Below are 25664 nucleotides of genomic sequence, written 5' to 3' on the forward strand. Positions count from 1 at the left end.
AAATGTGATTTGTTGAGTAGAATTATTCCTTTAACCATCTAATTTGAGTGGCAAAGAAATCAACTNAAAAAAAAAAAAAAAAAAAAAAAAAAAAAAAAAAAAAAAAAAAAAAAAAAAAAAAAAAATCCTGATCACAATATTCTTACCACAGGAACACCAGAACTTATGATTTCTAGTAACTTCCATCTCACCTTCGAAATAATTGCAGAAGGCTTTTGGGTTATTGATCATCATCCTTCTGTATACACGCATCTCTAATTGAAAGCTTTTTTATCCAACAGATATACATATGGTTCACTATTTTTTATACATCTTATTTCTAACAAAATGATGGACCATTTTTATGATACATTATAGAAGAAATTTAAATCACTGTAACACTTCAATGATAAAAATAAACTTCCTTAAATATGTCAGACTTCCATAAATATTGATACAAAAATTCATTACTATTTTAAAACATCTATTTATTTCATACTCATTCAATGCTTTTTGGTTCATGATATCTGATAGTCTAATGCTTTCATTATAATCAAATTGTTATGCGTAAGACAAGTATTTATCATATCCTGAAGATGGAAAGGAATCGAACTATTATCCTTCAAATTTTTACTACCTTGCATCATTGCACTTTTACTAAGAAATCATACACAAGAATATTATAACCTTGCAATAGTTGTATGGAATTGGAAATACTTACAAGATAATGTGGATGATATGCAGTTCGCCCTAAAAAAAGAGAACAAAATCCAAATGAGACAATGAACCTTTAAAAGTAAACTTGTAGGTTCTGATGACACATNAAAAAAAAAAAAAAAAAAAAAAAAAAAAAAAAAAAAAAAAAAAAAAAACACACATATAACTACTTTACTCACTCCAACACTACTTCACATGGTGCCACAGTGGTTAACATCTCCAATGCGGGTGCTTCCATAAACGACTATACCATGGATCAGTACAATGCAATCATTAGGTTTCATTCAAACTAAAGACGTCAAATAAATTTTGAAGACTACAATAAATTTTAACATGATTCAATACTGCCAAGCAACATTTCAAAGATTACTGCATGATCAATAGTTCAAAAGGTTCGGATGGAATAACAATCGCTTGCACATTAAATAGACTGTTATACATGAATTAATATAAAGAGGTGATAAATAAAAGTTCTTGTTGTACACCCTCTTATCTATTACTAGCATATCCTCATTCTCCAACCACCCTCCACTGGTGTAGGTTTTGCATAATAAAACAAATAATGATCACAAATACACATGCATCTGACCTCAAGGAAAATAACAAGACAGGCTTCTTAACTAATATCAAGGCGGTCACAATTTTCTCCCAAAAAAACAAACCAAGGTACCTTCTCCAGAGTGCCTCTAAATCACTCAAGCACTGGAAGGTTCTCTCAGAGCAGAAGCAGAGATCCTGAAGGAAAAACTATATTAGACACTTGAGAACCTGAAAGCAAGAAACAAAATGGCTCGAGAGAAAGAGGTGGGGAGAGAGAGGACAGCAGAAGATAACATCTTGCCAGCCTCCATATTAGTAAGGAAAACCGCCAAGTATTGTATAAAAAACCAAAATAAAAAATAAGCACTGCATATAAACCACAAACCATCTTCAAAAAAAGAACAAACTTTATTTACCAAAGCACTAAAACTTAATAGATTTTTTTGTCCTTACTATTCCCTGCAAGCACAACTGCAGAAATGGTGTTTGAAGTACAAAATAAAAGAAATAATGTGGAAAACAAGTATGGACAAAATTTTCATAATGGTCACAATAAAAAATGATTACAAGGCGAAGAAACGCTTTCAGCAAGTTGTCTTACAATAGAAACAGTACATTCCACTGAAAGAACCCGCCACTCTTGACCAATATGACCCCTTCTGAATTCAATCATCCCATAAGTGTGCCAGAAGCTTAGGTCATCATAAAGAAGACTGGTAATACCAAGTGATTAGAAACGGTATGAATTAGGTCATAATTTACAAGAAATCTACTGAACTCTGGTGTCATAAAAGCAGCAGCATTGATCACTTGCCAGTGATGAATGGATGATTCAATGCTTGTGATACTGTCATCCTTTTTTCTGGATCCAACACAAAAATTTTGTCTAGAAGATCCTTAAAATTGGCTAACATCTTTGGATCTTCACCAGGAGATCCCCTAATAATTGATCCAATATCTTTAGGCTTTATATTGACTATTATTCGCTTTATGGTCTGCAAAAGTAAAATTCAAATCTCAGTCAGTACTGATAAGGCAGCCATAGGTAGCGCCACATTCAAAATGCAATACCATTCACACACAAACGCACAAAACAGCGTTTAAAATCTTTTACCGGATGATATTTGCTCTAAAAACTTCAAAAATAAACTTTGATGTCCAGAAAATATAAATAAATTGTAATCATATACCGCAGCAAATTTCCAGTAAATTTTGGTGGCACAGCACACACAAGTGGGTGGCTTTGGACCCCGAAATCAGAAAAAGGGATAAATAATTACCTTTTTGGTTACAGGATCCTCCTCAGAAGCATGGAAGTTCAGGTCCTGGTCAAAATGTTGCTCAGTAAATGCTCCCTGTAAAACCAATAGGAGAGGAAAAATCATCATTAGCAATAAACAAGTTACAACTTTAATTCGTAAATTAGAGAGAAATTGAAATTAAAAAAAATCTCCTGTCCTGTCCTTTGGAGGACAAAACTATGTACCTTACGAAGCATCTTTTTCTGAAAGGGGCCCTTTAATTCCATGTGTAGACGCAGCATGTCATTATTAGAAGGACCAGGAAAAAGAACTTTTCCTGTAGAAAGCTCGTACAAACAGCAACCCACAGACCAGATATCCATTGGATGGTCATATGGCAGCCCTAAAACTGCAACATGCAAAGTAAAATTAGAACTAGAGTTTACTTGGAGAAAGAAATGTTCAATAACATATGAAAACAGGTGCACCATTTTGACCACCAGATTCAACAGATGGAAAAAGAAAAAAAAAAAAAAAAAAAAAAAAAAAAAGGAACTAAGAAAACTCACTTATTTCAGGGGCACGATAAAACCGGCTAACAAGGTATGGCGTGATTTCATTTTTACCGGCAAACATCGCATTTCCAAAATCACAAAGCTTCAGAACATTTTTTCCCTCGTTAACCTGGAAATTTTATCAAGCATCGTGAGAAACATAAGATCAACCAATTCAATAGAATCAAAACTTGAAAACATACCAGCATATTATCCGGCTTTATGTCACAGTGTAGAACACCACAGTTTCTTAAATGCTTCAGGGCAATAAAAAGCTGCTTAGCGTATGCCCTCACAGCAGTTAACTTAAGGCCAATATTGCGCCCAAATTTCTTCAAGACCTCACGGAGATTCATATGAAGAGATTCAAAAACTAAACAAAGATGATTCCTATATTTGAAACTTGAAAGAAAACGAACACAGTGACGCTTATCATCTGGATCTGCACCTACTAGCTTTTTCAATATGACCAACTCCTCCAGACCAGCCTTGTACCTGTACATCACAGGATGCAATAGAGCATCAAGTACTTGAACGTGCAACAAAAGGAACACCACAATAGGATCACTAGAAATAAAGCAAGCAAGACATACATTGTTTCATTACTACGTAAAATTTTGATTGCCACTTCTTCTGGTTCGCCATGACCAGCTTTGAGATCCTTTGCACGGACTACAGTTGAAAAGACACCTTTTCCATGAGCAGCAGCTATTTCATACCGACTATCAAGCACTTCACCAAACCGATAGTCTATATTCAACACAAAAGTTGAATAAGCAAAGACCATATGAATTAAATACATTTTTTAAATGCAAAAAAAATAATAATAAATTATAGAACCTAAAAATTAGCAACAAGTTGATTAAAATAAATGATCAGTTTCTTCTGCAATTCCTCCAAGATAATAAAAAGAATGAAACTAACCAGTCAACAACTACACAAGATTACCAGAAGGCTTAATGTGGATCCAACCAAGATGATCAGAAATGTAACAATTTACATATCACTCATTTTAAAATCGACAGCATCAGCACAGAGGCAAAATAATCCTTGTTTTGGAGACTCAAATGCAAGTTAACAGCATTAAGATTCTGGATAGGCTAAAGCAAGACCAAGGATCCCATTGATGTGTATGTTGATAGTTATATTTCTAATACGATGTATTGTTAAAATTTAAACACACCATAATATAATCTGTGACTCCCATTTTAATTATAACTCTCACCATACAAATTCCGCAGCCATGATTATTAATACAATAACAAGTGAACTGAAGACCATCTATAAATATCAGCCGTACAGGCGAGATACCAAAGATATCCATATACTTACTATAATATCCATCTGCATCATCCCAATTGTCATGAAGGCCACTCCTCTCTATCTGCAAACCATCGCCTTTGCCCTGCCAACAAGAAGGAAACAAAATATCTAAATGCCCTTATACAATATGAAACAAGTCAAACTGAAAAACGGATAGGTTCTCATACCATTTTACGAACTGCAGCAGGTGTTTCTCCAAAAATGTCATCACAGAATAATCCATCTGATCCCTCAGCCTGCACTTATTAATATGAATAAATTTTAAAATTATAAAAGGATCCATCTTCTCAAAATAAAGAATATAACTAATGGAGCAAAAAATTGCAATAAATGGAGCTCAAAAGAGACTACAAAGTTCAGAAAAAACTTTCAGAAAAACAGAGAGGAATCTACCCTCTAATAAAAGAGAGCATTCTGCGCACCTTTGGAGTCCCCTCTCCAAGTCCTTTAGTACCAGCAGTGTTATCAGATGCAGCTACTCCATTTTGACGTGGTGATTTCTCCACAACAAAAGATGAGTCAGCAACACTATCATCCACAGCCCCATCAACCAATTTTGGAATAGCATGAGCAGCAGCTTCTGATTGAGAAGAATCATTTGCAGAATCCTTATCTGATCAAGATAAATCGCCATATTAAAGTGAGATTGAGGTAGTTACTACACTGTCTATCTAAGGTGCAGACCTACCAAAGTCTCTAAACTCTATCAGATCATCTGAGCTCATCTCTAAAAGGCAAACAAAAACCAACCAGACTCAGTTGCTCAAGATTGCAGACAGACAAGATTTACAAATTAACCTAATCCTTAAATAAGCTATACTCATTGTGGGAAAGTGAACTTCCTATCAGTAAATTGTTCGACAACAAAAAGAAGAAATTGGAGGGGAGGGAGGGGTGAAATGCTACGATTATACAGTAGGAAACTTAAGAGTGAGAAGAAGGCAAGTCTATGCACAGAAGGTTGGCAAAATGTAAGTCCAAACTTGCTGGTTTCTCAGCTACTCTAAAATCAAACTATTATTAAATTAATAAAATTGATTCTAATTATATTTTTTTATCATAACTTCCTGATTGAAAATAATTGTAGTCCAAAACCAAGTAAATGCAGAAATTTAACCTTTCTCAGATTGCTTCAAAGAAGGCTCTACTTGTTTCTCCAACTGCTGGCATTTGTACTTTTCTAAGATTGCTTGCCTCCGTCTTCTACTCTCCTCCTTGATTCTGTTAAGATCCTCCTCTTCTTGATCAGCTAATTGAAATGACATGCTGTCTCCGTCCTCTTCCTCCTCATCGTGATCACTATACAGGAAGAGGAGTTGAACCATTAAATGAAGATGGATTTCATGCTAGCTAAAGGTAACCAAAAAATAAAAATAAAAATTACCTCACTAGCTTGTCTTCACCTCCTTCCAGACTAATTCTCCTAAAACTACCATGCTTTCCAACAGCATTAACTTGTCCCCCATCCTGACCAGATTCATTATCATAATGCCTAGGCTGCTTAGAACCTTTAGCATAGCCATGCTCAAGATTCCCATACTTGTCCTTACTACTTACAATGTCACTGGCTTCATTCTTGTTTCTATTGTCTCGTCTCTCCCTATCTAATTCTGTATCCCTAAACCGGTCCTTCTGCATCTCTCTCACCCTTTCCCTGTCTCTATTCCTATCACTATATTCAGCCTTATCGTCATTCCGATCCCTCTCCCTATCTCTTCTCGCATTCCAATCCACTTCTGTGTCCTTGCTCCTATCTTTCTCCATTTCTCTTCTTCTATCCCTATTACCCTCTCTATCTCTGCTCCTACATCTTTCCTTTTCTGCTCTTCTATCCCAATCCAACTCTCTTTCCTTGCTACAACCTCTATCCCTCTCCACTCTTCTATCTCTTTCCAACTCCCTATCCCTCTCCACTCTTCTATCCCTTTCCACCTCTCTTTCCCTCTCCACTCTTCTATCTCTTTCCACCTCTCTTTCCTTCACTCTCCTATCTCTTTCCACATCCCTTTCCCTCCTTCTATCCCTTTCCAACTCTCTTTCCTTGCTCCTATTTTGTTCCATCTCCTTTCTTCTATCCCTACTTCTTCCTCTCTCTCTCTCATCATACTTTTGCTTATCTATACCCCTATCTTTATCTTTGGTTTTTTCCATTTCATTTTCCTTTGACCAGTCCCTATCCACCTCCGTCTTACTTCTCCGTCTGTCCTTCGTATCCCTGCTTTGTTGCCTTCCTTCTTTTCTAGCACGATCAGTATAACCGTCGTCCAAGTCATTATGAATTTTACTTTTATCATCAAATATTGGGTGATCCCAACCATGATGATGTCTTCTCCTTGACTCTGCCTCCTCTTCTACTGTTTCACGAGAATGAGATTGCCCCCTAGAATGACAATTTGACCTTGATCTACTCCTGCAATCTGATGTGTCAATGAATCGATCAAGAGATGTTGATGGCGTCAAATCCTGAGACTTGTCTTCTGCCCTTTCTAACTGTGGCCTTTTCAAATAACTCAAGGTGCTTCCATCTGTTGCCACCTTTCCATGGTCATTGTTGCTTATTTTCTTAATACCCCCTTTGGAAGGAGACAACATTTGTTTGTTCTGCCTCTCATCTAACTCCATAGATTTATGATCATAACCATCTTTGAGATGATCCTCTCGGCAACATTCAAGATCATTGTATTTAATTCCAGTCATTTCACTTATGGAAAAGCTAACATCATTGCCATGCTTACAGTCAGACTTGGTTTGATCGAGCATCCTGATTTCCTTGTCTCTGTCTTTTTTTAGATAAGAGCCACCTTTATCCTTATCTAAATTATAGAACTTACTGTCCACTTTCGAGGTTTTCTGATCCTGAGGACTGTTTACTGCTCCCTCCTTCACAGTTGAATTAGCCTCGATATTAGATGATTCATCCACCGAATGACACTCCTGCAAAACGAATATAGATTAAATACTTAGTGCAGATGCTTGCATTACAAAATCCCAGAGAAATTACAGCCAGACAGTATAAATGCATAGTAGAAAACACGTAACCAGATCTTACAAATTAAATGCAAGCCTGAATCTTCATTGAAACGCCTACTGATACTTCTTTTGCATTTCACTTGTATTCGTGAGGTGTAATCATATTCTTACATGTGCAAGAAACACTGAGTAAATCTAAAAAAACGTCACCATCACCGTTCCATCTTAGTATAAGATTAAATACAAGAAATGAATCCAAAGTTGACAACTGACACGAACGAAGAAAGGTACATGTACCTGTAAAGGTCATTGTTCATTGTTCACAGACAGTTAAAAACGCCTTTGTTCATTCTCTAAGAGAATCGAACCTTCGAGTTACATTCGATTTTCAAACGTTAACAATCCTAGTCTTTTCTCAAACTTTCACGGCAATCAAACAGAATGTACGAGTAGAGCAACAAGCAACTTGTCAAACTGTCATAAAATTGTGTTGGTTGGGACCTTACCTTAGTGGGTCGGCCAATTCTATCAGAATTTTTATCAGCTTCAAGTTCCCCAAATTCCATATCCGCCTCCTTCATCGCGCTCTCATTCTCGCGAACGCCGGACTCATCCTCCTCGAGAATTTCACCTTCCTCGACGTCATCTTGGGGTCGAGACCAACGATTAGCAACAGGAGGAACACTGTCCTCCTGGTCACGGCAGCTTTCTTCTTCATTCTTATTGCTGCTGTGACGATGTCTGTGGTGGCGGCGATGGTGACGGTGTTTGTGACGCTTCGAAGATCGATCGTCCTCCTCATCTGAAGCAGATCGGCGGTACTTCCTGTGAGCAGTATCGTTAGCCATCGGCGTCGTAAGAAATCTAGGGTTTCACTCTCAAACCTTTTCGCTGTGTAGGCGTCTTAGGCCTCCCGCGAACAGAGTGTCGTGAAGAGATAACTGTAGCTGGTAGCCTTACAATAATTATTTTACTGTTATTTATTTAAATAATATCCTTAATATGAATTTTGCTTCAAAAAGAGTTTAATTCTTGTTTATCATAATTTTATATAAATAAAATATTTTCACAATTTTATTACATTATTCAATAAAGTTAGGTTTAAATTTGATTTAGTTATTTGAATTATATTTTATTTAATCGTGTATTCTTGTTAATAGCCAATTTTACACACATTTTATAATCCACATGATTGTTAATTATTTATTACAAATTTAACACAAAAATAGATAAAACCTTTTTTAATTGGGTGGATAATATCATGAAAAACCCTAACGACAACAAATAATCATTATATTTCCTTTATCTTCAATGTTTAAGCTTGACTAAATTGCAGATAAAAAAATGAAAATTGCATTTATAGATAAAGCTACATTCACGACAGTTGAATACAATGAATTAGTCGTAGTTGACCTTGTTAGCCTTTTTGCCAATCTTACGAAGGATGAATACAACATCGTTAGCACAAATAAAGGGGATAAAGATTTGGGTAGTGGCGATTTTAACATCCTTGAATCTGTTGCAGCAGTTAGATGGGCGACAAGGATAAAATTGAAACTTATTTCCCCTTTTTCTTTTAGAACTATTATTTAGTGTGAATTGCTTATTTAAATGAAAGTTAAATTATATTTAAACTGAACATGACTCGATCATGGATCAAAAGGGCATCAAATTGAATCTCTACTCCTCCGATTACTAGACTATAAGTTTGAATAGGGACTAAAGTATACATTTTAGAGTTTGATGAATTAAATGGATATCAACTTGAAACTATCGGAGACAAAAAAATGTATTTTGTCCAATATTATGTTATATTTTATAGAACAACATAAATTGCACTGTTAGACACACTTGTGCTGTTTTTGTTCCACCCTCAAGTTCATCTAACTGACTTTCTCGTCCAACTAGACACACAAAGTGTAACTCTAATACCAATTGTCACGGTCGTATATTTTCAACTGTGCAGCGTCATGATCTTGATATATTCACGACAAGCCTTGAAGCCTCGAGGAAAACTCAATCTCCATACTCATTTTTCGTCCATCTTTATATCTTCGTCGGATCTTAGATGAAGTTTGCCTTTGTCAATCGAAGATAACTTGTGAAATATTCAAATTCTTTCAGCCACACATGCCGCCTACGCGTGCATAACACATGAATCTTGTTAATGTACGAGGAGAGCGGTTAAACTTTCAAATTCGTGTTTAGTAGGAATTTTTGTTATATGGGTAGAAAATTTAACATTTAAAATTATATCAACATCATTATTAAATTTAAAATATGTATAATAAGTCAATAAAATTTAAAAAATACAAAAGGTACTCAATAATATTTGAAGATTTTTTTTTTTAATTTTTAAAAATGTATTAAATAATTTAAATTTTAGTAATATATAGTGAGCCAAATGTGGGCGATGGAAACATAGTTGAGAGGTAGCTCAAATCCCCCAACCAACGCCTCGTCCTCTCCGCCCTCTCTCTTATACTTCTCTTCCACCTCCCACTCTTCTTCTTCGCCCTCTCTAACAGTTCGTTTTCCTTTCTCCAATGGCGTCCTCGTTCCTCTCTCGAGCTGCTCTCTCCAGCAATACCACCGCCATTTCATTTTCCTTCTCTTCTTCCATCTCTTCTCCCCTCCCATGGAGCTCTTCCCGTTCATACACCTCCTTTCCCGCTAATTCTCGTCGGAGGATTCCCGTCATTCAATCCAAGATCCGCGAGATTTTCATGCCTGCCCTAAGCTCCACCATGACTGAGGGAAAGATTGTTTCGTGGGTCAAATCTGAAGGGGACGTTCTATCCAAAGGAGAGAGTGTCGTCGTTGTGGAGTCTGACAAGGCGGATATGGATGTGGAGACTTTTTATGATGGAATTCTCGCTGCTATTGTTGTTGGAGAGGGTGAAACTGCCCCTGTTGGAGCTCCGATTGGTTTATTGGCCGAGACTGAAGAGGAGGTCGCGGAGGCTAAGGCTAAAGCCGCGTCAAAATCTGCGTCTGCTCCTTTGACTCCTGCTGCTGCTGTTTCTCCCTCTCCTCCGCCTCCCTCTTCTAGTCCTGCTCCGGCGATATCTCAGCCATCGCCTCCGCCGCCAATGGCTGCGTCGGATGGACCAAGGAAGACTGTGGCTACCCCTCAGGCGAAGAAGCTAGCCAAACAGCACAAGGTGGATATTGGATCGATAACAGGCACTGGTCCATTTGGTCGAATTACGCCGGCGGATGTGGAGGCCGCAGCAGGAATTGCCCCTTCCAAGCCTGCTGTAAGCAATGTGGCTTCTGAGACTGCTTCAGTGGCTGCCGCTGCTCCAACGAAAGCCACTGCAGCTCCTTCCAACTTGCCTCCTCCAGTTCCGGGCTCAACGGTTGTGCCATTCACGACAATGCAGGCGGCGGTGTCTAAGAATATGGTGGAGAGTCTCTCTGTTCCTACATTCCGAGTTGGTTATCCGGTATCCACTGATGCTCTTGATGCGCTCTATGAGAAGGTACATGAAATATTTACACGATTTAGTTGGACTTTTTGCTTCTTTTGCATCTTTTTGGAAACTATTGACCATCTAGTTGGGGTATTACAACGATTCAGGTGAAACCAAAGGGTGTCACAATGACTGCCCTCCTGGCCAAGGCTGCTGCAATGGCCCTCGCTCAGCATCCTGTTGTGAATGCAAGCTGTAAAGACGGTAAGAGCTTTACGTATAACAGCAACATAAATATTGCAGTAGCCGTGGCTATCAACGGTGGGTTGATAACTCCTGTTCTTCAGGATGCAGATAAGGCAAGTTGATTACATTGCGTATTAATGTCGTTGGATGTACAATGCCCGGATAATGATATTGTTTTTTTTTGGGTTTCTTCTTATTTATTCATTATTCATTGCAGTTGGACCTCTACCTACTGTCTCAAAAATGGAAAGAATTGGTAGAGAAAGCCAGATCCAAGCAGCTTCAGCCCAATGAGTATAATTCAGGTACCAACACTTCCTTCTCTCTCTGTTCGAGTTTGCGGGCATGAGAATTTATTTGTTGTACTTAACCTATGAGACAGAGTAAAATTGAGTTATACTGCCTGTAGGAACTTTTACTCTTTCCAATCTGGGCATGTTTGGAGTGGACAGGTTCGATGCTATACTTCCTCCTGGCCAGGTGAGTAATGAGCGTTAGGCTACTTATACATGGGCAATATGGTCTTGTTGGTCCCTTTGTGTTTTGTGTTGATTATTTCACACTACGTCAGGGAGCTATCATGGCCGTTGGAGCATCAAAGCCGACCGTTGTCACTGATGCTGATGGCTTTTTCAGCGTGAAAAGTAAAATGCTGGTGAGTTCTGTTTCTTCTAACATTTTGTTACGTTCTCATCTTTATTTATTACGAATGCTGAATTTAAGGTTAGTTAGGAACTGATTAAGCCAATAAGCCATCTAAGTTACACTGAACTTTATTCATGGATCATGATCAACACAATGATTCTCATTCTGTTCCAAGTTATCTATCTAAGGGGGTTTTTTGGGGTTAAGTTTTGCAAAGGACTGTTAACAATAGTTTAGCAGAGGAATGGAAAGAGTGGGAATACGACATGGCTATGCTTAAGTTTACACAGGAACTAATTTTATTTTCTCGAAAATGAACTACAAGTGTTTGGTTGATAGTAATGAGATCTGTATCTTTTTACTATCTCATATCTACTGCTATGTTTTATATAGTAGTAACCTAGCTTGGAGAGAAGCAGAGGGTTTTGTAGAGAAGCAGAGGGTTTTGTAGAGAAGAGGTCAGATTTGTCCTTGTATCGTCCCAGGAGTCATCACTAGTGTCCAAGGAGAAGTCATTTAGCCTCTATCATTAAGATTCCTTCTGATATTCAAGTTCCATCAAGAAGAGGGAATGCCGCATTGGCTAATTAATAAAAACAAGATGCTTTTCCAAGAAAGAGTAGAGTATGTGAAAGTAGGCAGGGAAGCCACTTAACCTTTCCTTAAGTCTTCCCAAGAAAGGATTCTCTTACCCTTACGAACATCGAGTTTGATCCTTTTGGCCATGACCTGCTCAAGATTGGATATATATTGCCCTAACTATTTATGATTTGAACTAATGCTTCTTTCCTTTAACTGTGGCCAACCGGATGGAAGTGGCTTTGGTGCTCTGTCCTATTTTTCTTACTGTAATATCTTCAGTTCGGTTTGTCAGTTTTGAAGCCACTGAATTTATGATTTTATGTTGGTTGGTGAACTGAGGACCCTAAGGTGGGCCGACCAGCCTAACGTTGGTTGGCATACAACACACAGGCCTAAACCCGTGTAACCACAAATTTCCACTTCTTTGTTTTTGAAAAATGGCCAACCAGACATAACATAGGCAAAAGTTTCTTGAATTGGATTGAAGGTGCAAAACTTTCCCCTCTGGACATTATTAGAGATAGCTACATTCATAATGATGTTTCATATCTCCACAATGTAGAGGCTGGTAAAATTTCTCTGTTCCTCTTATTCATTCCACAATTATTTTCTCTTGTTCTGGTGTGGTGTGCAAAGCTTCTTGTCTAGTGAATGCTGGCAGAAATTCTTTCTAGTGTATAGACGCATTCTATGAAACTGAACTGACTGGCAAATTCTGCATTTGGCAGGTGAATGTGACCGCTGATCACCGAATAGTTTATGGTGCTGACTTGGCTGCCTTCCTTCAGACCTTCGCAAAGATAGTTGAGAATCCAGAAAGCCTGACCTTGTAGAAAGTCTTCATTTGCAAGTTTCAACATCAATTAAACTGACTGCAAGAAGAACAGGCAAAATCTTTTTTTCTTTTTAGCCACGGAATGATGTAAGTTTGAGTTAAACAGAGTCCCATCGGAATACTTTTTGTGCAGGAGCCAGGAGGTCCTATGGATACTTTATTTCGTTACACTTCAAATTTATTTTATTTCTAGAAGATTTGAAGAACAATAATGAGTTGATTTACTTTTTCTAAGTTATTGCGTACGGGAAATGTGTTGGTAGAAACTCATTGGATGAAGAAAGATTGTTTAGATGTTGGTTCTTAAGCAGCTTCTTACCTTTAAACTTGTGCCTCCCTCGTTAGATGTTTAAAGAAGTGCTTCCTGTGAATGGTCTAGTAAGCACAATAGTTTATGTGAAATCATTTCCTTCCTTCCACTTATAGACCTAAAAGTAGCAAGATTTATCTGATATTCGGATACAATCTGACATGTTATGAATTCAAATATCTATACACAGACAATAACACTAAACAAAATGTGTATTACAAAGAAACTTTTATGAAAGTGTTCGACATATAATGTATAATCTGTTTGAAGAGCCCCTCAAAAGGCTCTTCTTTTTTTGTTTTTTTTTTCTCCTTACCATCTCAGTTGAGATGAGCAGCTGCTTCGACAGGATAGTGAAGAATGGGTTGCCTATGGAAGGAGGTGAAAGTCACCAGTCCAAGGTGATTTTCCTAGAAATGTAAAGATTGTCAATATATTCTATGACCGGTCCCGATGCATCAATATACCTTCTCATTTTCTTCTCTGCTGATTGATCTGCAATGGTGAAAGAGGTACTGTGAATTTATTTGTGCGCACAGACATAGTTAGCTATATAATTAGGAAGAGTAAGCATACTGGTCTCGTTGAGCTTTAGCAGGAGCTGCTCCCTCGTTGGAAGAGTATACATTCCAGCAGAAACTGCTGTTCTGACTGTCCAGCTGTGGTAGGGTGCACAAACTTGGGCATAAGCTGTTGAGGCCGCATCCCTTAACGAGTATTCACTAAAGATACAAGTGAGAAGCTAATAAGTAAGTTCATCCCTTTCTGATATTCAAATAAGTTATGGCCTCTCGGTTGTCAACCTGAGCATAGCTTAGCTTAGCTGGGTTAAACATGTATCCTGACTAACTATATGAACTCTTAATTGTTAAGAATTGGCTAATTTAAGGAATGATTATGGATTTATGAGAAGGAATATCTCCATTGGTATGAAACATTTTGGGGGAAACCCGAAGCAAAGGTGTGAGCTTATGCTCAAAATGGACAATATCATACCATTGTGAAGAGTCGTGATTCCTAACATGGTACCAGAGTTATGTCCAACTAAGCTCAAAGTGGACAATATCATACCATTGTGAAGAGTTGTGATTCCTAACATGGTACCAGAGTTATGTCCAACTTAGTCATGTCAATAGAATCCTCGAAGTGTCAAACAAAGAGTATACTTTGTTCAAGGGCTCTAGAGAAGAAGTCAAGCCTCGATTAAGGGAGAGGTTATTCAAGAGCTAGAGAGAGGTTATTCAAGAGCTAGAGAGAGGTTATTCAAGAGCTAGAGAGAGGTTATTCAAGAGCTCCATAGGCCTCATAAGAGGCTCTCAAGGGAAGAATTATTGAAAATTGTTGGGAAGGATTCCTACATTGGATAATTTAAAGAATGGTCATGATTTTAGTTAAGGAATTCTCTAGGCATGAGGTATTTTCTGGAAGCACACCGAAAAGTCATAAGAGCTCATGTTCAAAGTGGACAATATCAATAACACTAACATCAATTAGGCATAATAAATTAAGATTTATTTACCCTCTGTTTGGAATAAAGAATGGTTAGAAATGATTTTCAATTTTTAATCTCGTTAGGAACTTGTTCGCTCGTTCATTTGTCCAAAAACATTCAACAAATTTTGATGAGCTTCGGAGAACCATTGACAACAAAGGAAATGATCATTCCTCGCTCACTTCAGACATTAATCCTTCCAAAAAAACAAAAGATCAAGGCACAGCAGATTCAAAATGAACACAACCAACCAACCAAACCAACCAGCAAAAGAAATGGCAGGGGCATCAAAACAAGAACACAACTTCTTCCATCTTGATTGCAGAAAGTAAGAGAAAAAGAGGCCATAACTTACTCAGTGGACATGAACTGTTCAAACAGAGCTCTAATAAGGTCCAATCCTTGTCTAACTCGACGCAGATTGCGAGAATGGCTTCCGGGTGTCTTAACTGTGTCATTTGCAACATCAGCATCAAGTATTGTAGGCACAGTCACGTGCTTCTTGGAAGCTTCCGCAAGATCGTGAACCTGAAACAACAAACCATCAAAAGGGGTTCATTCCAATTCCATTTTGCTAATTCCCAACATCTCTCATCCATTTTTAGGTAAAGAAAAACGAAATAGAAGACGAAGAATTGGAGGAATATAACCTTGGAGACATACTCTAACTCAGCGAATTTGAAGGCGAGGCCAAGGGAACTGAAAAGCACAGAGACCAGAGAACAAGCATCACAGAGCATATCCAATCGGAGTTCTTCAGAGGAATCCTTCAAAGAAACCACTAATTTGGAAAGCAATTCGAAGGACTCGGCTATGGCGGTAAGAGGGGACGCAACATTGTCCATTTTTATGAGCCCTCAAAATCCACCGCCACACCCAACACCATTATACGCAAAGTCTTCACCAAGTCATCGGAAATTCCAGAGCATTGGAGACTGAGAGAAGAAAGTAACGAGAACCCAGTTCGAAATTTGGAGGTATTGAAAAGAAATTCGAGTTTTCCCCCTTCGTCTTCTGTGCAGAGCAGAATGTGTAACTGAAACGGGAGATTTGAATGAATGTTCGGTTTTATTTTTACATTTATTTCGTGGGTTTGGGAAGTTGGGAAGTTCGCTACGGATGCGGTTTGTCCAACAGAAAATTGAAGATTTGAAGGGATGAACAGAGGAGGAGAGAGAAGAGAGAGAAAGTGGTGTATGGTGCAATGAAGGTGTGCAGTGCCACTAATTTCGCGCCATTTCAGTTGGAGAGCTTCTTCCATGGTGAATTATCAGCGGCACGTCTCGCACCCCTTTTCTTTCTATCTTTCTATTTTGTTTCAATCATACAAAACTTCTAAAATTGTAACAAATCTTAAGTTTAAATTAAAAAATAAATAAATAATTAAAGAATGCTGTACTTCACAACCATTATAAATTGTTTTAATGATATTCCTAATATTATAAACTTACATCCATATTTGTACGGGATTGAATAGAAATAAAATACGCCAATCCAAAACTTTTGACTAAATCAATAAAAATATTGTGTTTTATACTTTCAAAGTTCTAATAATTCTTACGAAAAAGTCTAAATAATACACTTGAATTTTAAAAAACTTTTTAAAATATACAATTATGTTTTAAAAAAATGTCCTTACACTTTCTAAAGAGTTATAAAAAAAGAAAAAACTTGAGAGCTTTCAAAATTTTCATTAATTCACCTCCAGATATTTTTAAAACTAACAAAAAAAATATTTTATGTGTATAAAAATTTAAAGAGATTAATACTACTTTCATTTAAAACATAGTTTACTAATATGAATATTTTTTAACTATTTTCTTTTTTAAAAAAGTATTTTTAATTTATTTAATAAAAAATTTAGGGTATTAGTGAAATTTCAAATTTTAAATAGTATTTTTGAAACATTTTTGAGGTTGAAAATAAAATAAGAGAATGAAATAAAATAAATAAATGAGATGCTATTTTTTTTTTAATTTGTAAATATATATTTTTAGCCATATTTAATATATTATGATTGTTTATTGAAATTTATATTTTAAGGACAAATTATAGATATTTTTATTATACTCAAATATCATCTTGAGCTACAACAAAATTGATCAACAAGACTTTCACCTTTACAACCAGAATTTGAAAGCAATGAATAAAATAATAAATCAAAGATGTAATTAAAATACACAATAAATTAAAGATTTAATTAAGATAAACGTTAGTATAATATCGAGAGTATCAAAGTTTTTCAACATGAGGTTAGATGATTCATTATAAGGTTAGATGATTCATTATACTCCTCAATCGACGTTCATTAATAAAAGATCACTGGATCCAGATTTAATGACATTTTTGTAACGTTCCAGACTTCATCTATACCTTGGAAACTCTCCAGTGTGAAATTTACAAATAATAAGACAATGACAACATAACGCATTGAATTTTCAATCACAACAGAACACGTCTGATCGATCCTTAGTATAGAAATTACATTGACACAAGCCTCGAAGTATTGGGTTGCAAATTAAAATAAAATAAAAATAAAAAACGCATCTTCACATCTATGTTCACAGCAAGCACAATTCACAATGTTGCCAAAGGCGAAAAGAAAGACAGAGATCGGAGGGGAGCACAACGGATAAATACAGATTCTTTTCTTTTTGTTTTGATGTTGGATTGGCTGTCTTCATATATATATATATATATATGTTTTCCTTTTTGGGGTTTATTAAAATCGGCAGGAGAATGGACTAATTCTGATTACCCTCAAATTCGTGAATATGATCTAAAAGATAGTTGGCAGCCATTTCCTCGTTCTTGTTGCAGGCGAAGAAAACCTCCACTACTAGAGCTCTGTCGAAGCCCAAATCCTCAAGCTGTTTGGAAGGAAGACAGATAACCACAATATAGTTAATCATAAAAGATCTAATGAATCCCATTGCCTTTATTTTTATGTTAAAATGCAAGATTGTCTTTAATAGATTTTTTAACTTTCAATTATGTCAAAATTGATTGATGTTTTTAAAATTTCCAGATATAAAGTTGGAAGTTAAGAGTCACTTCAAACATAAAATTCAATTTTTATTTAATATATCAATTAATTTTTTAATTTTTGAATATTTCAAGGAACTATTAAACGTAAAATTGACAATTCAAGAATCAATTAAAAGTTGCTAAATCAAGAATGAACCGTTTAGACACATAATTAAAAGTTCAAAGACCAATTAGACACTTAAAGGATAGGAGAATAGATTGATGCCAAACTTAAGGGTAAAATAAACTCATAATTTAACAAACTTCACCTTATTATTTATATTAGTAAATGAAAACAAGACAAGTTCTTTTAATATCTATTAAATTCTCTCTAAACAGAAGTCATATGATGATGTATAAGGTAAACTAACCCGTTGAATGGCTTCACGCTCCTCCGGGGTTACAGTTATAGCCTGCGGCATAGCCTCAGCAAGCTGCCCAAGTATATTCCTGAACAAGTTTTTGGATATTATTATAATCCATCAACTTCCACCATTGTTTCAAAGTGAGAAGTGGGGAAAAAAGATTTACCCTTCTCCTTCAAGGGGCTCATTAATCAAGCGGAGGAAGTCAGGTTGATGATCTTGAATAAGCCTAATCAACTGAGGATTTTGTTTACCCAACTCTTGAAGCATAGGCTAAAACAAAATCAAAGAAAGGGGGCCTTTATAAAATGAAGTAATGAACCTCACGTTTAGAAAAAAGTGTCAATTGCAGTAGATGAAGAACCTGGAGTATCTGAGGATTAGCTCGCACCATTGCTCGCAAAGCTTGGAACTGAGACAAGAAAGAACACATTTTCAGAGGCGGGCATAATATGAAGTGAATCTGTCGGTTTGGGAGAAGGAGGAGAGAGAGACCTGAGGACTATTTCGTAGAAAATCAAGACTGCCGGAACCAACAGCTCCGGAAGATATATTAGGCAAACCCTGAAGTAAAAAACAAAAAATAGGTTCATAAACTTTCAAGTTTGAAAATAACCTATAAAATTTCTCGATCATTTTTTCCTAGCAAACTTGTAATATTAAAACGAACCTATCAAGTTGCTTAATTTTTCTTTTCCTACCTGAGGAAAGAGATCTAATGGATTAGCATTTGGGCCAGTTGACGTCACAGATGCAGGCTGGGCTGGCTGTGCAGGTTGGGCTGGCTGTGCAGGTTGGGCTGAAGGGTTGGTCGCTTGCACAGTAGACGGAACTCCAGCAGCAGGTGGGGCTTCAAGTTGTTCAGGTATTCCCTATATATAATAAGATAATTTTGTTCATACAATACATTCTAAATCAATTAAGCTAGCAGAGATAAAAGTATGACCATTCATAATTCATTCACTAATAAGGAACATCAAGCAATAGTAATTCCAAGTTCAAGTACAATTACAAGTTCAAGGTCCACTCCTCAACTGAAAGAAAGCCTCAAAAGAGAACTTGCTAAAATATGTTGAGACGAGAATTAACAGTAGAACCGAAAAAGAATTAAAATCTGGACTTACAGAATAAAGGTAATCAACAGCCCTTTCTGGATTATTGTAAGCAGCACGAAGAGCTCGAACAACAGTGTCTCTGTCCCAAATCCCTCCGCCCATGAGAAGAATTTGTTGGATAGTGTCCTCCAAGTTACTACCAGCAACCAGGTTAGAAGCTGCTTGGCTGTAGACATCGGATTCTGCCCTGTGTTTCATAATGTGTAATACAGGAGATTTAGAAAACTTGAAATAGAGAGAAAGGAGCCCTTGCAATGAATACGAAAAACCATCAAGGAAAGGGCAGAAAATTCCTCACAAAACAGTGGTTGCAGGAACTGCAGCTGGAGATGGAGCTGGAGCTGGAGCCAGAGCTGGAGGAGCGGGAGGAGTAGAGTCGGTAACAGTAGCAGGCCTGAAATAAGTATTATTGACATAACCGTAAATGCTCCCAGAACAATTATTCTGGAAAATGAAGTGAAAGACAAAGAAGTGAATTTAAACTCACGGTGCTGACGTTGGTAGAGGAACTTCCGACGTTGACACTGGAGTGGCAGCAGGTGCAGGGGCAGTGTTCTCTGGTGCCTGCAAGTTAGTCATATCATACTATAAATCCAATTTCTCTTTATTTCCTTTTTCACAAGAAAATTAGTCGAAAAAATAATATTTTATGGGAATAAATAACACAATTGAAGAACACTGCTTTAACTCCAAAGGATTGGCAACAGAAATCAAACATCATGAATGGTTTGTATATGATTATTTTGAGATAACATGTACAACTATTATTGTAGCATCAATATCTTTTTTTTTTAAAAAAAAAACCATCGACTTCAGAGTATTATGAAGAAATGAAAAACCATTTTGTCAATTATATAAATACTTGAAGACAAATTTATGCATCCACTATTTTAAGCAATATATATTAGTTTTTTGTTAATTACAGAGAATTAGAGTAACTGATAAATTCATTAAATAGTGTGAAAATGACCAACCACTTCGAGGGACAGGTACAACTATTGGCTCACAAAAGAATACAAACCACCAAAATTAAGTACTAAAAAGCTTACACAAGAATTGATATTAGCATCCAATAAACTCGGTGGAAAAAACAGAAGGGGAAAAGATGGAAAAAAGTGAATTACAACATTTAAAACATTCAAAGACACATTGGAACTGTCACCACCATTACCACTTGCCAGTAAAGCTTATAATTATGCTTACCTTCGATACTGGCGCAGCTTGTGTGGTAGAAGATGTCGCACCCGATGAACTTTTATTCTACAAACAAAAAGTAAATAAAAAAGCAAAACAATCATTTGAGCAAAACAAAACAGAGATAAAAAAAAAAAAAAAAAGGTCATGAAGAGAAATAAACAAAAGGTTTCACACTTTAGCCCATCAATAAAAGTTGCAATATGATCTTGTACAACTAAACACATCAAGATTTTTGACGTCACTTCAAATTCAAGTGCAGACAACAGGAACAGTGCTGTGCAACTTAGTAACAAACAATACAAAAGAAGGCAGAAACACTCTCTTCTGTAGTGCCGACACTTCCCAGCACTACACTACCAATTTGTAAGCCTCCATCTCAAGGCAAGGTAGTATACAGCGTTATCAAGACAACTCTCCCAATCAATAGTGGTAAACCATCTTCCCTCTTCATAAAACTATGAGAGCAAGTACAGTCAAGGAATGAATACTACACGTTTCCTGACAAAATTTCTCTAATAATAACAAAAATAGTTGGGCATAGACACTCAAAGGGAAACACACTAACTTCTTCACAAGGCCTCAACATTCCATTAAAACGTCACCTATTTCTCTCCATCCACATCCCTCATAAAGTAGTGAAAAAGAAGACCACAAAAATATACAACCCTTATCTTGAAACAGAGGGTGGAAGAACACCTCCTTGTTTCATCCAACTAAAATTGCATCCTCACTATCACATCTTTCTAGCTTAAAAAGGAGTACCATGTGGAAACTGTGTTAAATTAAAGAAACATATCATCAATACAAAAATAAATACATTACCCCTTTCATCATATAGTTCATCTTTGACCATCAAAAGCTCTAGTTAAAGCCAAAACACACAATACATATCCAGGTGCTATTCCAGTCTCCAACATGATTGACTGAACTATAGATGTGTCATTTTAGCATATAACCTTCACTAATGTGAAGCCTGGAGGGTATTGGCATTCACGATGCCTTTTGATGATGGCATGAGGTAATCTAACCAGTGAACTCATTGAATATCTCTTTTTGTTAAAATAAAGAATCAAGCTTTTTTCTTTGTAAGAATATTAATCTCTCATATCCCAAGAATATATTATTTACACAATCCTTCCNAAAAAAAAAAAAAAAAAAAAAAAAAAAAAAAAAAAAAAAAAAAAAAAAAATCATTACCTTTGTTAACATTATTACAATAAAACTATTTTCGGAAACTTTATTTTCGTCCAGTGTTGTGCCGTCTTTAAGGACTTTCCCTTGATGGATAAGCATCTGCTGAGCGGCAGGGTAAACATCAGCACCCTGAACAGTTTCTATGTTTTTCTTCACATCAGCAACCTAAGAACCAACAAAAATCAATTTATTTAACATTCAAAAGGCAGAGGTATGCATGGTGGCACAACAGATAATGAAAGTTGAATACAACCATGTGCTTTTTAAAATTTACCAAAGGTGGAATATATGTATTAAACTTATTTTGTTTGTAAAATCTTGCAGTAAATGTAGGTGCCAGCATCAAACAAAGATTAACTATTTGAGCGAAAATTTACTTAATAAGCATTAAGTACCGCAAGTATTCTCTCTTTTTAAATGTTAGATGGTAGCAAGCAGTAGACATACACAATTCTGAAGCACTAACGTAAGGATCTTGAAAAATTTAGTTGTTAGCGGGGTTGGCTAATCTAATGCCCATGACTTTACATTGTGGATCTTGTAGTATTAATGCCAATTATTCTATTATGATGATGTCAGTTAGGTCAGATAAAAGACTCAAATAAAATTATGTAAATATTTTAAATTTTCAATTTTACTCTGTAAAGTCTAGTCCATGATTTTAGGAGAATTTGCCATTTATTGTATATACTAATCTATAATTGAGATTAGAGGAGTTTGATATAGAACGTCTGTGCAATTCCTTTAATACAAAAAAATAAAAAAATAAAAATAAAAAAAAACAAAAAAAAAACTGCTCAAATAAAATGGATAAAGAAAAATGATAGTATATATTTATACAGTTTAGTTACCAATTAAATATTTAAATTTTGACGTATTACATTTTGGCTATTAAATTAATTAGCACCATCGATGAATTGCATGATGATATTTTATCAGGGGTAACTTCCAAGCATTTCAGAATTCCAAAAAAATAAAAAATCAACATACATGGCCAACACATCTAACTTGATTGTGCCTCTGACCTAATGGGATTGGCAGCAAGTGAAAGTGACAGGCCTTACATATTTTGGAAGTTGCTTCTAAAAAAAGGAAGAAAAAATAAAAAGTAATATCCTTACATAGGCTCAACGCAGTCCCTTCATATAAAACTACATTACCTGATTTAGACCTAATTTTTAGAATCGGCTCTATCTTGAGAATCTGAGGAGAAAATTAGAGAAATGACTTACAACAGTGTAATCACCATGCAACTAAAAGCCACGTAGAATAACAACAGTAGGACAATGGACTAAAAGCCAGCTACAAGTGTGATCAAGGTCAAATTTCGACCATGATTAGAAGCTTTACAAGAGTGCATGTTGCACGAGAAGTTATTGGCTCTTATGCATGACAGAATCCTTAGAGACGGTTGAAAGCAATTAGAACACCTAGTTGCTTCCTAAATAGTTATAACTTGTGTGGTATAGGAAAGCACTTCGGAATGGGGAGAGGTTGAAACACAAGATTAGGGCAAAGATATAAATGCTCAACCCGATAGAATGAGGAAATGGCAGAGGATTAATAATTATATTCCTGTACAAGACAGGAAATCATGGGTGGAACTTGTGGGCATTCACAAAAGTTGTCATTACTCATGACTCCCATACATACCTAATATGTAGAACCCCACTATATTGAACACAAAGGAGAAGGTTAAATTAAAATGGTTTGACAAGGTCCAAATTACAAAGAAAATTCCTCATCCAAGAGATTGCTAGATGCTAAATTACAAAGAAGGGCTTTGTTTCATGTAGAAAGAGAACTTCACCTACAACCTTTAGGAACATATGCAAAACAAATACTTGAAAATATTAAGTAGTTCCACAAGAATGCAAAGAGGAGGAGATGAATCAGGCGCGATGCATCTACTTATAAGGGAGGGGCTAAGGTTTCTTGCAATTCTATAATTGGAATTGCATCGCTTCAGAACTGAAACTGAAAGGATCAGTTCAATGGAAAACTACAGTAGAGATGATAAATTGCTGGGCCACATATAATTTCATCACTCAAAGTCTAATGTCGCTGAAAAACCAAAGGAGAAAAAAATAATTAGGTGAATCATTAATTTGATCACATACTTAATTGTGCTAGAATCTAGAGGAATAGGTGAGTATGGATGTTGATTGGATCAAGAAAAAGCAGTGAGACGTCTAGGTCACAGTACGATTTACAGGAATAGTATTTGAGAAGTCTAAAAGTGTATTTAACTTTATGGATCTTAGCGTTATCAAACCTTCTCAATGATGCTCCTTGTTTAAATAAACGTATGGTTGTTTTTTTTACCTTTCTTATTATTATGTAGGAATTGGTGCCTTATCCTTCCTTTCCTTACTGAATATTTGGGTTACAAATGAAATAATTCTTATCCATCCAAAGCTTCTCTCCGTAATCATTCAATCAATCGGTCTTAAGACCTGCCGTCTGTCTTTCTTATTGTTTCGAATTTAATACATCATTCTCAAATTACGAGCAGCGAGATCACTTCTGGTCCAAGTCCCCATAGGAAACGATGACATCAGTTGTGAAGTTAATTGTAAGTAAGCACGCAAGTATTAGATTAACTACGCAACTTAATGCTAGTGACAACGCATACCAATATACACGTCCAGTAGCTACAATAAAACAAAAAACAATAAAACAAAAAGAACTACTTAATGTTCTACTAGGAAAAAATAACAAAAGAAACGTTACAGAATTAGTGCAGTAACCACGACGAGCAAGATGCAAATTCCAAATCGAAATTCAATTCGATCGCACAACAAGCAGCAATTCAACAACTAAAACAACGAACTACCATCGCATAAACCCTAATTACATTTGAATTGGAAGTAATAAGCACAAACCGGAATCCAAAACGTAGTTAAAGAGCCTCGATTCCGAGTCACAATCTTAGTGCGAACGATTTAAATGAAAAACAAAACTGAAACCGATGAAGAAAGTAAACTGACCATATCTTCAGGCTTGACTTCGATTTCGAAGTGCGAGCCCTTGAGAGTCTTGACAAAAATCTTCATCTTCAGAAATCGATCGCGGCCTTCGCGAAGATGCAAGACCACAGCAGCAGGTCCGACGCCGGATTCGAGAGAATTATGCTAATACCCTAGAGAGAGCAAAGCCTTGGAACGACGGTAACCGAAAGCGCAAGTAAAAAAAAGAGAGGCAGATCAGAATTCCGTGGTTTTATATAAGAGGATTATAAGCCATAATCACGCGCCATATGGCGCGTATAGAGAACGCCCTTTGAAAATCTTAATCGACGATGAGAGAAGATAGCGGGTGAGAGCGAGTGGGAGAGTTTGTGGTTATGCGTTGATGATAAAAGCTGGAAACGTTAGAAGATTTTTGCATTTTGTATCCGACGTGGCCTTACACTTTGAACTGTGCGTTTATGAAGTCCGCTATCACCGCTTGATTCGTTGGATTGTGTTTATCTCACCCTTCATTATTGGACCGGCCCGATTTATTAACCCATTTCTAAGAATTTTCTCTTAAATTAAGAAAAATAAAATACGAAAATTGAGTTAAATTGAGTTAAATGTTGACCAGATAAGCTCAAATAAATCATGTCCCAGTCAACACTTCTGGTATTTTATGTACCTGTAAGTTGTCGTGAAGATGTATGGTGTGTTATAAGAATTTGATTAGGTCAAAATAGTTAGAGTATTTTTAAGAATTTAGTTTAAATATTTTTTTAGATTTGTTTATCGTATTTTTCAGACGGTAAAAGACAGTATTCAATAATATCATTCAATTGTTTATGTGGTTTAGTTACGTCAAAACCTAACATTGTCATAACTCTCATTTAGTTCATAGCCCTTTCGGCTCATATTCTCATGTGATACATGGATCATCTTGATTTATATAAAGATTTGTC

General features: G+C 36.2%; 4 protein-coding genes across 8 annotated transcripts; 1 reads left to right on the forward strand and 3 right to left on the reverse strand.

The window, feature by feature from the left end:
* Window positions 1–102: 102 nt before the first annotated feature.
* On the reverse strand, window positions 103–8290 carry LOC111799955 (serine/threonine-protein kinase prpf4B-like). Of its 5 annotated transcripts, none has more exons than XM_023683513.1 (17): window positions 7831–8290; window positions 5739–7288; window positions 5472–5653; window positions 4777–4967; window positions 4522–4590; window positions 4364–4436; window positions 3625–3781; window positions 3484–3526; window positions 3235–3363; window positions 3047–3161; window positions 2723–2886; window positions 2517–2591; window positions 2051–2231; window positions 1838–1949; window positions 1367–1431; window positions 876–940; window positions 103–729 (listed from the first exon to the last, which is right to left on the reverse strand). In XM_023683513.1, the coding sequence occupies exons 1-14, from the start codon at window positions 8170–8172 to the stop codon at window positions 1930–1932; spliced, it is 3291 nt and encodes a 1096-aa protein (XP_023539281.1). In that variant the 5' UTR covers window positions 8173–8290; the 3' UTR covers window positions 103–729; window positions 876–940; window positions 1367–1431; window positions 1838–1929. The 5 variants fall into 5 exon arrangements, with proteins under 5 accessions (XP_023539281.1, XP_023539288.1, XP_023539296.1 ...); XM_023683520.1 differs by adding an exon at window positions 7404–7519 and having other exon boundaries at window positions 3235–3526; window positions 7831–7921; XM_023683528.1 differs by adding an exon at window positions 7404–7509 and having other exon boundaries at window positions 3235–3526; window positions 7831–7897.
* A 1450-nt stretch (window positions 8291–9740) lies between these two features.
* Window positions 9741–13374, forward strand: LOC111799980 (dihydrolipoyllysine-residue acetyltransferase component 4 of pyruvate dehydrogenase complex, chloroplastic). The gene is made up of 6 exons (XM_023683540.1): window positions 9741–10809; window positions 10908–11099; window positions 11204–11291; window positions 11396–11466; window positions 11558–11641; window positions 12942–13374. Exons 1-6 carry the CDS (start codon window positions 9871–9873, stop codon window positions 13044–13046), a joined length of 1479 nt encoding a protein of 492 aa, XP_023539308.1. The 5' UTR covers window positions 9741–9870; the 3' UTR covers window positions 13047–13374.
* Window positions 13375–13544: 170 nt separating this feature from the next.
* On the reverse strand, window positions 13545–15810 carry LOC111800004 (ACD11 homolog protein-like). The gene is made up of 4 exons (XM_023683577.1): window positions 15501–15810; window positions 15206–15378; window positions 13935–14080; window positions 13545–13853 (listed from the first exon to the last, which is right to left on the reverse strand). The coding sequence occupies exons 1-4, from the start codon at window positions 15693–15695 to the stop codon at window positions 13747–13749; spliced, it is 621 nt and encodes a 206-aa protein (XP_023539345.1). The 5' UTR covers window positions 15696–15810; the 3' UTR covers window positions 13545–13746.
* Window positions 15811–17254: 1444 nt separating this feature from the next.
* Window positions 17255–24956, reverse strand: LOC111799989 (ubiquitin receptor RAD23d-like). Its single transcript, XM_023683553.1, has 12 exons — window positions 24739–24956; window positions 21752–21913; window positions 20561–20617; window positions 19845–19921; window positions 19656–19751; window positions 19367–19544; window positions 18944–19114; window positions 18738–18806; window positions 18607–18654; window positions 18409–18515; window positions 18249–18327; window positions 17255–17720 (listed from the first exon to the last, which is right to left on the reverse strand). The coding sequence occupies exons 1-12, from the start codon at window positions 24802–24804 to the stop codon at window positions 17595–17597; spliced, it is 1236 nt and encodes a 411-aa protein (XP_023539321.1). The 5' UTR covers window positions 24805–24956; the 3' UTR covers window positions 17255–17594.
* Window positions 24957–25664: the final 708 nt, after the last annotated feature.

Source organism: Cucurbita pepo, chromosome LG01, assembly GCF_002806865.2.
Source record: "Cucurbita pepo subsp. pepo cultivar mu-cu-16 chromosome LG01, ASM280686v2, whole genome shotgun sequence".
Taxonomy (NCBI): Eukaryota; Viridiplantae; Streptophyta; class Magnoliopsida; order Cucurbitales; family Cucurbitaceae; genus Cucurbita; species Cucurbita pepo.

What these genes read in the sequence shown, in the direction of transcription:
- LOC111799955 (XM_023683495.1), bottom strand. Translation starts at nt 8,172, where the DNA reads ATGGCTAACGATACTGCTCACAGGAAGTACCGCCGATCTGCTTCAGAT. An exon ending in CTGCTGCAGTTCGTAAAATG is followed by an intron (nt 4,437 to 4,521) that starts GTATGAGAACCT and finishes TCTTGTTGGCAG; the next exon opens with GGCAAAGGCGATGGTTTGCA. An exon ending in AGGATCCTGTAACCAAAAAG is followed by an intron (nt 2,232 to 2,516) that starts GTAATTATTTAT and finishes TTACTTTTGCAG; the next exon opens with ACCATAAAGCGAATAATAGT.
- LOC111799980 (XM_023683540.1), top strand. Translation starts at nt 9,871, where the DNA reads ATGGCGTCCTCGTTCCTCTCTCGAGCTGCTCTCTCCAGCAATACCACC. An exon ending in TTCTTCAGGATGCAGATAAG is followed by an intron (nt 11,100 to 11,203) that starts GCAAGTTGATTA and finishes TATTCATTGCAG; the next exon opens with TTGGACCTCTACCTACTGTC. An exon ending in GCCCAATGAGTATAATTCAG is followed by an intron (nt 11,292 to 11,395) that starts GTACCAACACTT and finishes TACTGCCTGTAG; the next exon opens with GAACTTTTACTCTTTCCAAT.
- LOC111800004 (XM_023683577.1), bottom strand. Translation starts at nt 15,695, where the DNA reads ATGGACAATGTTGCGTCCCCTCTTACCGCCATAGCCGAGTCCTTCGAA. An exon ending in GAACAGTTCATGTCCACTGA is followed by an intron (nt 14,081 to 15,205) that starts GTAAGTTATGGC and finishes TTGTATCTTTAG; the next exon opens with TGAATACTCGTTAAGGGATG. An exon ending in GCTAAAGCTCAACGAGACCA is followed by an intron (nt 13,854 to 13,934) that starts GTATGCTTACTC and finishes TCACCATTGCAG; the next exon opens with ATCAATCAGCAGAGAAGAAA.
- LOC111799989 (XM_023683553.1), bottom strand. Translation starts at nt 24,804, where the DNA reads ATGAAGATTTTTGTCAAGACTCTCAAGGGCTCGCACTTCGAAATCGAA. An exon ending in AAGTCAAGCCTGAAGATATG is followed by an intron (nt 21,914 to 24,738) that starts GTCAGTTTACTT and finishes GTTGGTTCTTAG; the next exon opens with GTTGCTGATGTGAAGAAAAA. An exon ending in CCTCTACCAACGTCAGCACC is followed by an intron (nt 19,752 to 19,844) that starts GTGAGTTTAAAT and finishes TACTTATTTCAG; the next exon opens with GCCTGCTACTGTTACCGACT.